The sequence below is a fragment of the Daphnia carinata genome, chromosome 9 (assembly GCF_022539665.2).
Source record: "Daphnia carinata strain CSIRO-1 chromosome 9, CSIRO_AGI_Dcar_HiC_V3, whole genome shotgun sequence".
Taxonomy (NCBI): Eukaryota; Metazoa; Arthropoda; class Branchiopoda; order Diplostraca; family Daphniidae; genus Daphnia; species Daphnia carinata.
The window spans coordinates 8,629,474-8,646,387 of NC_081339.1; the positions used below are offsets into that span (position 1 = coordinate 8,629,474).

Genomic DNA, 16,914 nt, shown 5'->3' on the forward strand with positions numbered 1-16,914 from the left:
CTGATTTACTCTGCTATCCATCTAAGATATGCTGCTGTGTATGCTCCATTGCAGCTGAATGGCTCTGCGTTTGTTTACTGTCGGGGATATGTTTTTAAAATTTGAATCCTTGCCTAATTTTTAGCTTTGTTATTAATTCATGACTTAGAAGCGATAGCTTATCTACACTAGAAAGTAATACGTAGTAGTAGTAGAATGTTCTTCGACCACGGTGGATGACATAGTTGGCATGTTGTCACGTTTTTTCCATGTGACTTTCTTGTAGTCGATCCAAGTTTAACATGTACGTGAATTCCATTTTTTCATTCATAATTTTTCATTGATTTCTCTGCTCCACTGTCCATAACTCTGCTGTTATCTGTTAGTTAACTCCAGTTTCACCAAAGATACATAGTATAGAAATACAATGAAGGCTTTATTCCGCCTCTTATAAATCGTACAAATTATGCCGCAACTCGAAATTTTGGACGAACAATGGGTACAATTCCACCAAGTTTTTCAAGGACAATTCAGTAGCTGATGTTGCTTCCTGGCATTCTCTAGTCATGACGTTCTTTACATGCGAGTTTGCCTCAAACAGCCTAGGGCTTGCACTTTTAACACCTTGTTAGCTGTTAGCATTCCCCAGTATGTTTTTTTCAACGAGGTTATGCAGTTGAACCATTAGTTTGTGTTAGAAACAGTTCGTCATTAAACTCACGAAATTTAAAAAGAAATACGTTATCGACACTATCAGATAATTTTTCATAATGAGTGAGGTAACAATGAACGAAAAGCAGAGCGGATACGCCAAAGAAAACGCAAATTCGGCGACACCTACAAACTACGAAAATTCGTTAGAAAACGTCACCAGTAATCAAGCGTAAGTGTAACCAAGTTGGCATCTAGTCACATTGATGGGAAATGCTTTGTGCATGAAAGCCTAATTTTGGTGGTGGATGACATCAAACCCGAATTTTATATTGGTTTATACTGTACTATGACATTTTGTAAACGTAGCTCGAGGTCCCGTAGACAAGCACGGTGCAGCGTAGGCATATACTATAACTCTATGGCTCACATGACGACTTGGCACCTTCCCGAGTGCGTCTTTTCGAATTCAATGTCATACTCTCGCAATTTGCTCTTGGTTAACCTAAAACTGATAGTGTTGCTTCAAATAGGAAAAATGTTTCTATCTGCATAGAAAGAATATAACGTGTACCTTTCGTCAAAAAAAAAAAAAATCGGCGACCATCTGCTAAATTTTCAAATAGCTACGAAAAATAAAGTAACGCTATTTCTGTGTGGTTTGCAAGGCGGTGAAGGAAGCATGGGGAAACAGACAAAATTTCGACATTGCGTGCTGATCGAACCAAAAGTTATTTTGGCTGTACTGCGGCGGAAAAACGCCATATGATTACCGAGTCGCAATTTAAAAATGAATTTGGTAGATTAAACAGAATGAGAACCAAGGTTTTGTTCAAAATACTAAAAATATAGATGAATATAGTCTAGACTGGCAAGTGCTTTTTTTCATTACGAGCTTACGATAACTATAAGTTAATGCCAATACTACTATGCGCAAGTAAAAAGAAAAACTCAACAAAAATTGTATTTCTAAGTGCAACTTCTTTTGTTTATAGAACATTTCTGTGTAATAAAAAGATTATCTGTAACCATGGAAACGACAACATGATTCGTGACAATGCTCGTCTTCTGCTGTTCATTCACTTGTGCGCCGGGTAGCGGGTACCCGTGTTCGTACGTAACAGATTAGTCCAACAGAAAGTATGTTCGCGTTTATGTAACTCTGTTGGTTAGTTGACAAGTTGGAAGCGGCTCACCGGCAACGCTATCACTGCTGTCATTTGAAACACTAGTTACATTAGGCGTTATCATTTGGTACAATAATCCTGTCTGCCTGTTTAATTTCAGATTTTTCCATTTATATAATTATCCCGCAGACACGGCGATAACAGCAGGGCGACAACGAATACCGCTGAACACGTCCTAGATCTCACGGGCAAAATGGACAAAAAGAAAGTAATTTGTAAAGATCCACTTGTGGTTGGCACAAGCACCAAGCGAGGAGAAGATGCTGAGGTCAGGGATACTTGGGCGAATAAAGTGGAATTCATTCTAGCCTGCATCGGCAATGTTGTTGGACTGGGTAACATGTGGAGGTTCCCTTATCTCTGTAAGTAATATCTTTCAAAACAAACATTAAGTTGAAAGTGTGCTGAAAACATGTTTTACACAATCTAAACATCAGGCTATAAAAGTGGAGGAGGTGCTTTTTTGATACCATATTTCATCATGTTGGTATATCCAAACGAATTTTCACAACAGTTGCTCATGTTGTGCTAATTAGTAACAGTTGTAATGAAATCTACTTTAGATTGTATGTGGGATCCCCTTGTTATACATGGAGCTAGCTGTTGGTCAGTACACAAGACAAGGACCAATAGGAGCAATGCACAAAATTTGTCCACTTTTCAAAGGTCTGACTGGACATTCCAAAAAAAATGTGAAGAATATTGCAATTTAATTTATCATCTCTTTACAATTTAAGGAACTGGTTTGGCCACAGTGATTATGTCTTTTCTTCTATCCACCTACTATAATGTCATCATTGCTTGGGCTCTGTATTACTTAATCAATTCCTTTATGGATCCCTTACCCTGGGAGGGTTGCAATAATGATTGGAATTCTGAGCTTTGCTGGAATGGGACCAAATTTAATAGCTCTCAGGACCAAGAAGAAAGCAATAAAACAAGCGCACCTCAAGAATTTTACGAGTACCTTTTTATATTCAAAACTATAAATTTTGTGATTTTTTCTTACAAACATTCTTGTATTACCTCACAGCAACCACTTGTTACAAATGACTAAAGGAATCGAAAATTTCGGCACGATGCGCTGGGAACTCCTAGGTTGCCTCGCAGTTGCATGGATTCTCGTCTACTTTTGTTTGTGGAAAGGCATCAAGTCATCAGGGAAAGTTGTGTACGTTACAGCTACTTTGCCATACCTGTTTATAGGGGCATTTATTGTCAGAGCTCTCACGTTGCCAGGATCTGAATTAGGTCTCGTTTACTTCTTCTCCCCAAAATGGGAAACACTTCTAGAAGCCAAAGTATTTATAAAAAGTATCGTTGTAATCTTTAATTCGCACGTTATTTACATATGTCGTTTGCAATTTAAATTAGGTTTGGGTTAACGCAGCTGGTAAACATAAATGCAATATAATTTTTTTTTTACAGTTATACTACAGTATATAAAACATTAACCCCTCAGCTCAAAATTTCAATTCTATTGGGATTGCGTTTGGCTCCCTGATGGCGTTCTCCAGCTATAACCGTTTCGACAATCGACTGATGCGTGATACTCTGATTATTTCGCTTACTGACGCCGTTACCTGCATTTTAGCTGGCATATGTGTGTTTGGAACACTAGGAAATTTAGCCTTTGAACAAGGCAAAAGCGTGGACGAAGTTGTTAGTAGCGGTAACTCAAAGAAATGTCATCAACTATTATTGAGAAAAAATAACATTTATATTATGTTCCTATACAGGACCTGGGCTTGTTTTCGTCGCCTATCCCGCCGCATTGTCTAAAATGCCCTTTCCTCAAGTATGGTCGGTCATTTTCTTTTCAATGTTGCTATGCCTTGGAATTGACAGTCAGTTTGCCACGGTCGAAGTAATTATAACTTCAATTAAAGATGCCTATGGCCGATGGATACGCCTTCATTTAAAACGTCACGAAGTTCTAGTGCTATTGGTATGCTTTGTGTCGTTCATATGCGGGCTGCCAAACGTCATGCAGGTAATACGAATATTTTATTAATTAACATGTCTTGGTTATTTATTAAGTTATTTTTACTATTTCTGAAGGGTGGAATCTACTTCTTTACCCTGATTGATTACTACGCCGCCGCTATTTCTTTGATGTATATTGCGTTCTTCGAAGTAGTCGCTATTGTATGGGTATACGGTGCTAATCGTTTGGCCCGCAACGTACGAGATATGACAGGCGAACTACCGAACTACTATATAAGAGGATGCTGGATGGTTGCCGCCCCCTGCCTCATTATGGCCATATGGATTTTTAGCCTTGCTGACTATGAAGCTCCAACATATAACAAAGGGCAATATATATTTCCAGGATGGAGTATAGGAATGGGTTGGGCCATTTCTTGCCTGTCTTTATTAGCCATTCCTATATTAGCAGTTATTGCAATTGTTAAAGCAAAAGGCAACAACATAGTCCAGGTATGATACTCATACAAATTTTAAGTATGTAAATTCAGCTTAAGTTAATAAAAAAAAATTGCAATCCTCTAGAAATTGAAGGCATCCATCAAATCTCCTATTCGTGAATGCCCTTGCTGTGGAAAAATGTTGAACAAGCAACATGAAGCTCATCATGGAACTGCAGCAAACAATCCAGACAATGAGATTTGTTTGGAGCAGCTAACCTCAGACTGACAGTGGATGTTTCGTTTTGTAATAATGTCGTAATTGTTTCCACTATGACCTCGTTGCGTCCGTATTCGTCTCTTACCCTTCGTCCTGACCGCATTTATGTCGTACCTGCTCTAGAAAAACGACCTCCAAAGTTGTTCGTAACTGTCACAAAATTCAAGTAAGTTGAAACGTTGCGTGAACTCCTCACTGTCGAATTATAGTGCACACCTCAATACATTCAGATATGGAGACATCTTGAATTATCAAAGGCCGCAAAATTATGCTCGAGCCTACGTAACTTAAGTTTAGTAAATCACGATAATGTACATTCGCCAACTGTTTTTCTGTTGTCATGGCTACTGATAGCAGACGATGCAACTCTAGTGAACACATTTTTTTTTTGTTGACAAAAATGAAACGTGTAGTAGTAACCGGGATCGGACTAGTTACCCCGTTGGGTTGTGGCGCTAACAATGTTTGGAGTGCATTTTTGGCTGGAAAATGTGGCATTCGAAGACTTGAGGGTCCTGATTATAACAAAATATCATCCAAAGTAGCTGCTAGAGTTCCGGAATTCAACGCTAGTGAATACGTCGCCCCGAACGAAATTCGTACCATGTCCCCAGCTTCACTGTTTGCTTTAGCAGCATCAATTGAAGCTGTTCAAGATGCTGGCATTGGAGAGTTTGGTGACATTCGAAAAAGAACCGGAGTTGCTGTAGGGATGGGAATGTCAGATTTAGAATACATAATTGAAACTGCTAACATTTTAAAGGATAGGGGTCCATCAAAAATTAGTCCTTACTTTGTACCACGAATATTAACAAACATGGCTGCAGGGATAATAAGCATCAAACATGGCTTTAAGGGCCCCAACCATTCGGTTTCAACAGCCTGTGCTACTGGAGCTCATTCCATAGGTATGTCTATTTACATTGATTCAGGTGGATGGAGGAAACTTGGCACTAATGGCGTCTATCATAGGTGATGCAACAAATTTTATTCGCCATGGGAATGCTACCGCAATGGTGTGCGGAGGAACGGAATCCTGTATCTCACCCTTGAGCATGGCTGGTTTCTCTCGTCTAAGAGCTTTATCCACAAAATATAATGACATCCCCGAAAAATCATCCAGACCTTTTGATGCACAACGCGACGGATTTGTGATGGGGGAAGGAGCAGGTGAACCGAAACTCCCAATTGCTTAAAACAATTTTTGTTAAGATTTAATTTTGCCTGTAGGCATTGTCTTTCTGGAAGAACTGGATTCTGCTTTATCGAGAAATGCGAAGATTTATGCAGAGATCTTGGGCTACGGCACGTCGGGAGATGCTTCCCACCTGACGGCACCTTCAGAAGGTATTGACGTGCTTATATGTTATCTGGGTCGACCATTCTTTATTATTGATTATATTTTCTAATTCAGATGGAAGGGGAGCCATTCAAGCAATGCAGAATGCCTTGACGGACGCAAAGTTGTCGGATGTCGACCGAGTAAGTTACGTTAACGCCCATGCAACTTCAACTCCTTTGGGTGATGCCATCGAAGTGGGCGCCATAAATCAAGTATTTTCCTCGCACGGTCAAGAAAAGCCGTGGGTTAGTTCGATGAAAGGTTCCCTCGGCCACGGGCAAGGCGCAGCTGGAGCCGTCGAAGCAATCTTGGCAATCTTGGCTCTCCATCACGCTATTTTACCTCCGAACCTCAATCTTGACAATCCTGATCCTTCGTTGCTCGATTTAGTTCGGTTTACACCTAGTCATCTATCGCACTGGCCACTGGAGCCCGGCCAACATCGCCGCATTTTACTAAAAAATTCCTTCGGTTTCGGTGGAACCAATGCTAGTTTGTGCATCGCATCTTTTTCGCCATAATTGTAATTATTCCATAATACCTTGATGCAAATAAATCTGTGAATTTAGAGTTCTATTCCATGCGTTATGCACGGTATTATCCACTTGAATACTTGATAGGAAGTTTGTGCAGATGATGACAAAGCTTTATTTCGAGTGGGCCCGTTCTGATCTACCAGCACGATTTGCATGATCAGCATTTCAACACCGGTCAACGTGCTTATTCGGAAATACTCCTTGTCATACCAAAACTTTCGTAACTCCTTTCGTCGTTCATTGTTAACCCATCTCTACATATTGCGTGTGTTTTTCACCATGTATTGCTGTTTTAGCCGTTGTGTGAACCATTTTTAGTAAAACGATTTTCCAGAGCGAGACTATAGCAAATGGAACATTTCTTGCGTGCCACAATGCCGGCTGTTTTTCTATTACGTATCAGCCACGTTTTTGCTCTATCGGCGGCATTGATACAAAATTATGATCATTAGCTTAATTTATATCATGAATGGGCGAAAGTTTTCCTTAATTTACAACTACTTTCTAACAAAAGAAATTTGTGTTAACTGCATATAAGTTCAGGGATAGTATGAAATGTCGAATATTGGAATTTAACTTAACTTCAATAAACTGCTTGATGGAAACATGTCCAGAGGACAAGGATTAGGTTCGTAATCAATACAGAGTACAGTCTTCTTTGGAAATAATACACTATTTATAAATGATTTTGCGTTGATTTGTCCTGATAGTATTATCCATCCGGTTGATTTGATTCGTAATTTTTTTTTGGCTGCAACAAAGAAACGCCAAGACGGAAGAAGTTGCGTTGGATGAAAGAAAAACGTAGCCAGAAGCGGCTGTCGGTGAAAAGCCCACAACAACGTTTAGCCGACAGGCAATTCAATATCAACTTTCTCCAACAGCATACTGTATGTAGGACTTCTTCATTGTATGCTTTCCAGATTTCTTGCCTGTCGTCTATCTCTTGGGTGTCTGTGGCTTTGTGCTCATTCTTTTTCGTAACGCCCGTTAAAAACCCTTTTGTGGCTAGGCAAAGACGAAAAAGAAAACGGCCATCAGTTGCTCCCTAGCACTCGGTCCGACTAGACGTTTGGCAAGTTTTTGTCTTCACAACATTGATGTCGGTTCAGTTTTTGGTGATGTTGCGTGCGTGAACGTTAAACAGAACAACAAGGATGAACGAGTACAACTGGACACACTGGATCGGGACTAATTTGTGCGAACGATGTGCTGATCCGGAAAATTTGGACGATTCAGTTCAAGAACCAGATGAGTTCCAGTGCTGGTTGGATTTGTCTTTTGTGGCACTAGACGTGCTAGTGGCTTTCGTTTGGCTTTCAATACTCATTTACACGTGCAGTGCCATAAAAAGCGTTCGCAGAAACCGTTGTTTATCGCAAAATTGCAGTTCAACAATTTCCCGTTATCCACTTCACGATGTTCACTGGCTGTTGGTCGTGACATTGTTCCTGACTCACCTCGCTGATCTCGGAGACGTTCTACTCATTTGGCAGAATAACCCGTTGCAAATCGCTAAAGTGTCCGTTGTCGTGCCCATCAGCAACGCCCTCGTTGTCGTCTTATCCTGCGTTTACTTTGACCGTATCGAGGTGCCAATTTTAAATCAAAAACATAAGGCTCTTCTGCAATTTTTAGCATGGCTTGTCGTCAAAACAAAAGAAATCATTGGCAGCATCCCGTGAAAGTAAATGCTTTGAAAAGGATTCGAAAGGAAGTCCTTGACCTGTAAAGTTGTGGTCTGATTGCGGGGCTTGCGTTCGTTCATCATATGGCTTTCTGAATTGGTGGCGGGCAGGAAATTATCAGTCAGTGTGAGAGCGAGATCCTTCCTTTGAAGCGCGATTTTAATGATGCAATTCTTTAAAGTATATGTCAAGAAGGATATGTTTCGTATAGCCGGCCTTTTGGTTGTAGACCTCTTCATCAGACCATAACCGGTTCAAATGATAACATCCGGTTGGTTTCCATTGGCACTCTCTAGTTTTCTTTTTTCATCTCTAAGACCCTCAAAAATAGTGTCCGTCTACTTATTAAGATTTGTGTTACACTGAGTTGATTTACATTGATCATGTCTAAGATCTTTGAGAAACTCGATTTATTCCACGCCTAGTTTCATTGACAGATGACGGGATAGCCGGATAAGTCTTTTAGCATAATCCGATGAGCTAGTTAAATATGTGATGCAACAGAAGAGATTTTTTTGTGTAAGACGAGGCACGTTCTTCCCTTTTTCTAACACTTTCTTTTGTTTACTCATATTCAAGGTATGGCAGCGCGCTGCCTATTTGCTATGGCTATGTCCGCAGTGGCTGGCCGAAGCCATTCTCAATTTCGTTCGTTGGCGTCACTTTCACTTGGATTACACCAGAGATACGGACGCTGTTGGATCTGTCGCCATACAACTAGTCATAACGTGGATGAAAATTATGCTGGCCGTCTTTCTCTTCGTTGTCGACGCCACGACAGCACTACAGGTAAATGCACTCTGACTCACTGCACTGAAATTATTAAGGTATACCTCACGCGCATTGACCCACCGTGTCGCAATAACTTCCGGGACGCATATTATCACGAATGACAGTTCGATTGCAGCATCGGAGGAATTTCTTTTTTTTTTAAATGTTATTCTTTCCCGCTTACGCTAGAGGTAAAACGAACGGTCTTAACGGGAATTCCACTGTAAGAATCTTGTATAGAATTCCGGATGTCCTCAATAGAATGTTAAAAAAACACGAAATCAAAAATAACAATAAAAATAGGCAACAGTAAGGATGTTGCGATCACATTAACTCGTATTACCTGATAAATGTCGCGTACCTTTGAAACCGTGAAATCCTTCTAACCCATGCAAAGGTTTCAAATATAGCCGTATCGTAAAGCTGCCAAATATGGATTATTCTATTTCAAGACGCAATTTTCATTCCACGAATTTTGACATTCTCTATGAAATGTTTGTATTTGACCAAAAGAGTGGACCATCAACGGCTGGAACGGAATCAAACGCGAAGGATATTCATCCTCCTGATAAAGATACGATATCAACAAAGTCCATGGATTCGGTGTTCGTTCAACCGTTTCCATCACAGGTGGAAAAGAACCCGAAATACTATTACCTGCACGGCCAATCAAACCTGCTTTCCAAAGCGACCTTTTTTTGGTGTCGAAGAGGGTCACACAGCCCGATTATTAGCTGCTGTTGTCTAAATCATGAAAATGAAAACTTTTGTCGTAAAGCGATACGGATTTCACAAAAAGTCTTTTGAAAATTTTAGTATTTCTTATTTATTACTCGTTGTTGCGATAACCAAAGGAGAAAAAACCAAAAAAAAAATTGGTGGTTTCGCTCATAGTCTACTTGGTAGACTGATGGGGCGCCAATTGGGAACCCTGCCAGTGTTAGCTTCACATGCCAAATTACTTGTCTTAACCCTGAAGGCCAGCTTAAGTTAAACCATGACTTTAACTCTGAGGATCTTCTGACTGAGGCTGGGATGATGACTACGGATGTAATCACCACGAGCCCCACTCCTGTATGAATTCTTCTCCCTTCATACAGGATGTCTCCTCATCCAGGTATGGCTGCGATCATGAGCCATCGAGTTACCAGCAGGAGTTCCACGCAAACTCCTGCCTGTCATTCATCCCTTGCGGGACAAACGGCCGGTTCCAACTGGCAGTTATTCTCTTACGAGACCAACTGCCACCGATATTCACCAACCAGCTACGCCACCAATGTACTAATTGAAACCTCGGCCTTTTATACCGTATTTTTCGAGCCCAAAACAACGTTGACAAAGAATAGATAATAATCGCCAGTCTAGTACGTTAAATGAAATATGTTAATCTATTAACTTAAATTTAACAAATGAACATTATTTGGAATTTGAGGGCCTTTTATATTATTACGATTAACCTACATAAAATTGTATTATTAATTGATAAAACGTATAATTAGATGTAACATGTAAAAAGCTATCGGAGCCAATAGGCTGTAATCGGGGTCCCTGCCCCGCCCCGCCCCGTTAAACCCATTTCCGGTTTTCTGTTGTCCCTTTCATGGGTTATGGTAGAAGACATTGGAAGTCTATTCCTGTATCGTTTGATCCGTTACTCAAAAAGAAATTAATTAATAAAAGAAGCGAGAGAAATTGATGACAAAGAGAGTTGGCGTAATCGTATCAGAAACACAAACGCGATTTGAAAAGCGAAAATCCATTGTCATACAGAACATAGTTTTGGGCGCGGTATTTTTGATGGTATGGAGGGAAACACGATACGGAATAGTTGCGAATTAAACTATAGGGCATAGTAATTCGGTCATTTTTTTTTAGAACAAGATGGGTAAAATAACGATTTTCAAGTTCGTAATAAAACATTCAAGTAAAACCGGGCAAATTTTTCTACAACTCAGTAAAATGAGCCGTAAGATACTTCTTTTTGCCAAATTTTCTTTGAAAATGCACTTAAGGACACTGTTGTGTCCATGCTGGTAAGTAATATCTCTCAATCGACTGCTTTTAATAGTTAAAATGGCCAACAATAAGCGAGCTAGTAGGAAAGCGCAAAAAAAGGGGTCCAAATTGAACAAACGAAAGGTGTACCATCAACCGAATAAGCCCTTGAAAGTTATGACATTGAGGAATGAAATACTAACTATTAATTTATCTTATACATTGTTCTCCATCATGACCGCTCACTTTGGACCAGGTTTGTATAACTTTATGGATAGAAGAAACCTACTAAGCGGAAAAGTAAGTCAGTTGGATACATACGATTTCGTCAAAATCCTGATCATCAAGCGGAAAAACGACTCCTCCTTTTTTACGGCGAATGGACCGTCAGATCTATACAATCTAGAAATGTCAATGTCTGGAAGACAATCCATAATTCATGGCTATTTTGACGAAATTCATAAACACTGGATTAGTTATCTGATGGCCTGGATCGAAGTTTTGAAATTGGTTGATGACAGTACCTCGGCTGTAAAGGTAAAAAGCATTTTTGATGAGCTATTTTCAAAACAAAACACACCGTTGGATGTCGATATCTCTTCTTATACAGCACCAAAATTTCTCAACCGGGGCAACAGACCGCAAAGACCTGGAGACATGTCCACGGTAGAGTATCATACATCGACAAACATTACCCTAAAGTTATATAAATGTATGACTAAATTTTTCGGCCCAGCGCTGCGAGACCGTCATCTAGAAAGAGAAGGCCAGGCCCGGAAAGATTCGGAAATCGATCCACAAAATTTACTGTTTGACTTGTTGGATGAATGGAACGCCAGCAACAAACACAGTCACGAGCTCCATGCTGACATTGCGAAGATAGAGACAGCCCGCGAAGGCCGCAACAAGATATGCCATGGTGAACTTGTTATGATTTTACACAATTGGAAGCGGTATTTCGTTTCGTGGATAGACGTTTGTAACCTGTTGGGAGCAAAGACTTCCGCTCACAAGATCGAAGAGGTGTATAATGGCTTACTTCCTTAGGCAATTCGTCTTTCGCATTACCCATGTTCGTATAAAATCTGTTCCTCCGTCTTCTCTCCTATTACAAAACACATTTTCTGTAATGTTGTTAGCAGTTGGATAAATTGGTGGTCCATTAACGTTAATACATGACCAATTCAAAATTCTATTTTTTATTTTTTTGATTAAAGCAACAACGGGTTGGCAACTCATTTGAATCTCGCACAAACAGTCCAAGAATAATTTTAAATCTGATGCAAAAGTTACGATTCTAACCCAAACGTTATTCGAATCTTGTGCCAAATTAAGAATATTCAGCCATATTTATATAAATCTAAGGAGGAGGATGGGAATGGCATGAAATTTGAAAATTAGTGGGAATCGAACACGAGGAAGCTGAATAAAACTGAATGGCGATAGCCACTGTGCCATAACCGTACATTTCAACCAAAACTTTCTTTAATTGCGACCTACTTAACATGCTTAGTCGCATATAAGTGCTGTGGCATGGTTTCCGGCTGCCATGTCCGTCTCTGCCCCTCATCAAATGTTTAATTTACCTTATGTACTTTACCGTGCCAGGATTCCGGTGTAGACAACTTTGGGACCCCATCGATATTAAAACCCCAATGTGTATTATGTGGAGGCTACAATATAAGATAGCAGATCATGTTCCAAAAAATGTTGTGGATCTACAAAATGTTATCATTAAACTCGTCGCCCTCATAAAGTTTGGCACGTCCGAGCAGTGGCTGATGTTTTTTTTTTTGGTTTATGTTGGTTCAGCGCACGCGGAAGAAATATAGTTTAATTCGATGTTCGTAAAGAAAAGATTATTGAAAATAGAGCCCTTACAGGAAGATTTTAAGTTCTATCAGGGCCGATGATAATAAAAAAGACCACCACATTACATCAAAAATCGAGCAACAAAAGATGATAGGTTCAAGAGTGGTTAGAGGAATTTTTATGTGACATTGCACGATAACAATGTATAGTAAAAGCGGTTGGATGAATGAGAATGATTGCGCCAAAAGCGTTCAAAGAAATAAACTTTAATAAATTGTATGGATGACGAAAAGATTCTCATGGCAGTACTTTTTTTTTTAGGGTTATGAAACTCCTGATTTCTGTTTAGTGATACCAGGGGTTGCGACGAATCCAGTGCATGCGAATGCCCGCGTCTGTGCGCAACTTGATTGAAGCAGCTTCGGCTGCGCGCACTGTCTCCTTGACTGACTGCATCAAGTTTTGAGCGTTGCCAACCAGCATGTCGGTGGCCTCTTGGTCCTCTTCCGTTCCCTGGGCTCCCAGCATAGTTGCCTTGACAGTCGAAAGGATCTTGAGCTGAGTGCCGATGGTCGGAATACGCTCGCAGACTTGAAGTAATGCCTTGACATTGAGCAAACAGACAAACAAAATAAAAAATGAGGAGTCAATATATGGCTAAGTGCAAACTTCTGCTAACGACTTACAGTGCGCATTCGCTTGTCTGTGCATTCTCGGGCTAATTCCTTGGCCAGTCTTGTCACTTCCTCTGACGCTTCTGCGATGGCCTTGGCGCAAGCAATCAAATCACGTTTGCTGCCGCCTTCTCCACGAACAAGTTGAGACAAACGGCCCATTAAAAGAGCCATCCTTTTTGCGGCGGCAATGATCTCGTTATCTCTGGAAGACCATTGCATAACTTCTTGATGCAATCCATGAGCAGCCATCTGGTGGTTCACATGATCATTCAAGTTCTGAGTTATTTCAATTGAAGCGAAAATGTAATACCAAGATGGGCTGATCTCCTTGGGGTGCGTGCCGGAACATTTCATCTTCATCATCAGTCTCAGGAGGAGGAGGCCTTGGTGGTGGATGTTCACCGCCGGGCAATGGTGGACATGGGGTGGTGCATCTGTTACCAAAACAATTTGTTAAACACGATTCAAGTTAACTGAAAATATTTACTTACTCAGGTTAAGTGAGGACACATCCGGAGACGGCGGGATGGGATCAGGTCCTGCAACGGCCTTATCGTGCGTACTTTGCCAACCGATTCCAATAATTTCTTGTTCGAATCGCGCCACTGATTGATTGAACCTTGATCTCGCATGTTAGTTGCCACAGATTTTGCATCCTGAACCATTGGGGTGACATCTGCAATTCAGAATAACGTAAGAAATGTCTAGACATTTATGAAAATAGGATTTGCAGACATACTTGCTTGCAAGAGGTTTGCAGCACCAGTCACTTCTCCAATGAACTTCGGATCCTCCGAGTTGTCGGCTTCTTGCTTGGCTACCATAAGCACACGATTAGCCAGACGGGCAATTTGCGAGGTGCCGTCGACTAACCGCTGGGCTTCCTGACGGCCGATAGCATCTTCGCATTCTGCCGTGCAATGGCGCATCAATTCTTCTGACTGTTGAATAAAAGCGGCCGAATCTAAAGCTTCGTCGCACAATTGGCGAGTGCGGGCGATGGAATCGGCGTACTGGCGACGCAAATTTTCAAAATGCTCATTTGCAGCCTTATTTGCCGGATAGGTCATCCGGATTCGACAAGCGTTAACCAGTTGAGGCGTTACACTTTCCACTTAGCCGGCCGCGGTGTTCAAAACCTCTGATAGTTTTTTATTACCATTGTTACCACCAGCAGCAACTATCCGAGCGGTTTGCGCAGCCCGGGCGGAAAATCCCTTCAATGCTCCAGCCTTGTCTTTGAAATTCTCCTCGCGATTTGGAGTTCCTGAACGATATGGCCAATCAGTCATAATAATTTTAAATAGTGAAATTTTTGTAATCTATTACCTTCCGGAGCCAATACTGCATCGGTAAACTGTTTCAATGGTGTTGTGATATCGATAAAATCTTCAACTACGCGATCGACCAAAGCTCCTTGAATCTTATCTTTGAGTTCGTCCAGTTTTTGTGATAATAACCTAAAGAGGACGATAGCTTAAATAAGTTGAAAACTAACCAGCATAAATTTTTTTCTTTACTTGGCAACAGCTTGAGCTTGGGGCGAATTGCATTGTCCAGAACGGCACAGGTCCCCAAGCTGAGGAGACAGCGAATCAACTTGATTACAAAGGGCTAGAATTTCTGCACGTTGTTCACATTGCAGTCCTTGGGGTAACCTACAAGTTTGCGCTACGTATTATGCAAGTGATGAGGATTTTAGAATCAAACTGTGCTACCTTTCTTCCTTCTTCAACAATCAACGCAATGGCCTGTTGTAGTCCACGATCATCGACGCTTGGATTGGCCAACCAACGGCGAGCTTGCTCCAATCGTCCAGCTATCGTGTGAGCAGGTTGCTAGATAACATACTTCTCTGCATTTGCCACAGCCGTTTGGACCAAATTGTTCAATTCTCCCAGTTTGTGGCGGATGCTTCGGGCTAAGCCGAAGCGGGACAAACGGCCGGTTCCAACTGGCAGTTATTCTCTTTCGAGACCAACAGCCACCACTTCCAATTCCTAGATGAAGTTATATTAAAACTTATTTTCTCCTTTCAAACAGTATAATGACTAAATAAACAATGAAAAAAGACGAAAGAGAAAAAAGTGGAAATACACCGAAGTATAAAAGGTAAAAGCAAATGTACGCCTGAACTACAGTCACAAGTGCGTGTCAGTCGCCCATCCTATCGTCTTACCTCTCGAAGTCTCGTCCGTTCTTTTTCCAGTCCTTAAGTGATGTCGTCACCTTGGGCTGTGTCATGCTCATGCTTCCTTCTCTCGTCGTCTAATTCACGAAGTACCTAATGGTAAGAAACCCAAGAGAAAATAGGGAAAGTGTGGCAGAGACGAGGGTAGTGTGCCTACACTGTACTGATTAATCTAGGATCATAAGGGACACATAAACTTAAACAAAAAGCAAATCATCGCGAATTTCCAAACAGGTTTCACACATTTTCCAACACAATTCATCGAGCCCGTTGGCGTTGAAAATAGTGAGCCAAGCCTGGAATTTCGGGCGTGCAGGGAAAGCCTTAACTTTACGCTCAGTGAGATGCGAAAACAAAAATAGGTGATGCATGCACAAAATCTAACGAGATAGCTGGAATTAACCAGCTAACATACTAGTGAGTGGCGTGCCTCGGCGTCTTGCATGGCTTGAATGAGATTAACATGAGAGTTTCGGTGTTGGACTACGAGGGCTTCTAGGGCTGCCATTGGCTCTTCGGTAACAGCTTTTAAAAGAGCCGTATCATCGGTAGACGAGCCGCCAACGGTGGCAGAGCGTGAATCGCGTTGGAGGGCGATGAACGGGTCGTTGACGGGTAAAATTCCTCCATAACGAGCATGACTGACTTCTGTGTAACACGTTCAGCCTAAAAGCAAATCATATATCAATAAATTATGTATAAACATTTCACTTATTACCTTTGGTGTTGCAATCACTACATCTCTGGCTGTAGCTCCCCTTCAAGGTAGCCCAGTAAACGAAGCAAATCAGATTTACTTAGCTCCGCTTTGGGGTTTTTCTACAAATAAATAACACAATAGAGTGATAGATTTAATGACACATTAGACCAGCTTCCAGCAAATGTTTAGATTCAAACTTTCACAGTGCAGTTAATCATGTGTTGAAGCTGCTCAATATCCATGGCACTTGTCTGTTCAGAATTCTTACTAGGAACAAAAGTGGCATTTGATTTCGACAAGTGAGGTGTACTGTGGTTCGAATTCACATTGCTAGCCGCCATCATCACAAGAATTTGGTGAAGTGTGGTTGAAATAAAATGAGATATCAACAATGAGTATACACAGTGAAAAATTGGATTTAAGGAGAGCAGTATAGCTTGTCATCGAAAATAAGATTGCCACTGCGTCGTCAACTCAGGATTTCAAGACAACACAACTCAAATACAACAAATCGGTCGCTTCGTAAGAGAGTGAAGCCCAGTAGAACACAATAGATTCTGAAACATATAGCATCCACTGGATCGAGTCTTCTTGCCTTAAAGGGTTGGAGCGGTTCGTAAAGCGCGTGTCAAAACGATATCGTGGCCCTGAAAAAACCTGTTATTTAACTTCATCGGCGAAACTAGAGCTGTCGCGTGGGCCTTCGGCAAGATGGAGAGGGAGGCGGATGCAGTTACAA

At 41.1% G+C, this 16,914-nt stretch overlaps 3 protein-coding genes, 1 long non-coding RNA gene and 1 pseudogene across 6 annotated transcripts; 3 read left to right on the forward strand and 2 right to left on the reverse strand.

Annotated features, from left to right (window-relative positions):
- Positions 1-712: 712 nt before the first annotated feature.
- LOC130700937 (sodium- and chloride-dependent GABA transporter ine-like) lies at positions 713-4,702 on the forward strand. Of its 2 annotated transcripts, none has more exons than XM_057522929.2 (11): positions 713-862; positions 1,947-2,179; positions 2,255-2,304; positions 2,381-2,483; positions 2,555-2,780; positions 2,851-3,118; positions 3,192-3,210; positions 3,280-3,489; positions 3,557-3,810; positions 3,879-4,256; positions 4,329-4,702. In XM_057522929.2, the coding sequence occupies exons 1-11, from the start codon at positions 750-752 to the stop codon at positions 4,470-4,472; spliced, it is 1,998 nt and encodes a 665-aa protein (XP_057378912.1). In that variant the 5' UTR covers positions 713-749; the 3' UTR covers positions 4,473-4,702. The 2 variants fall into 2 exon arrangements, with proteins under 2 accessions (XP_057378912.1, XP_057378913.1); XM_057522930.2 differs by lacking the exon at positions 713-862 and adding an exon at positions 1,723-1,884.
- Positions 4,703-4,827: 125 nt separating this feature from the next.
- LOC130700943 (3-oxoacyl-[acyl-carrier-protein] synthase, mitochondrial-like) lies at positions 4,828-6,375 on the forward strand. Its single transcript, XM_057522936.2, has 4 exons — positions 4,828-5,371; positions 5,436-5,633; positions 5,694-5,810; positions 5,878-6,375. The coding sequence occupies exons 1-4, from the start codon at positions 4,864-4,866 to the stop codon at positions 6,324-6,326; spliced, it is 1,272 nt and encodes a 423-aa protein (XP_057378919.1). The 5' UTR covers positions 4,828-4,863; the 3' UTR covers positions 6,327-6,375.
- A 1,022-nt stretch (positions 6,376-7,397) lies between these two features.
- Positions 7,398-11,969, forward strand: LOC130700962 (uncharacterized). 2 transcript variants are annotated; one of them, XR_009003926.2, is made up of 5 exons: positions 7,398-7,933; positions 8,609-8,818; positions 11,052-11,332; positions 11,406-11,461; positions 11,532-11,969. XR_009003926.2 is itself a non-coding variant. In XM_057522959.2 (3 exons), the coding sequence occupies exons 1-3, from the start codon at positions 7,499-7,501 to the stop codon at positions 9,605-9,607; spliced, it is 939 nt and encodes a 312-aa protein (XP_057378942.1). In that variant the 5' UTR covers positions 7,398-7,498; the 3' UTR covers positions 9,608-11,042. The 2 variants fall into 2 exon arrangements, 1 of the variants encoding a protein (XP_057378942.1); XM_057522959.2 differs by lacking the exons at positions 11,052-11,332; positions 11,406-11,461; positions 11,532-11,969 and adding an exon at positions 9,314-11,042.
- Positions 11,970-12,614: 645 nt separating this feature from the next.
- On the reverse strand, positions 12,615-15,145 carry LOC130700869 (vinculin-like; annotated as a pseudogene).
- Positions 15,146-15,270: 125 nt separating this feature from the next.
- Positions 15,271-16,590, reverse strand: LOC130700971 (uncharacterized). Its single transcript, XR_009003929.2, has 5 exons — positions 16,373-16,590; positions 16,194-16,294; positions 15,891-16,141; positions 15,464-15,568; positions 15,271-15,284 (listed from the first exon to the last, which is right to left on the reverse strand). It is a non-coding gene; the product is annotated as an uncharacterized LOC130700971 (long non-coding RNA).
- Positions 16,591-16,914: the final 324 nt, after the last annotated feature.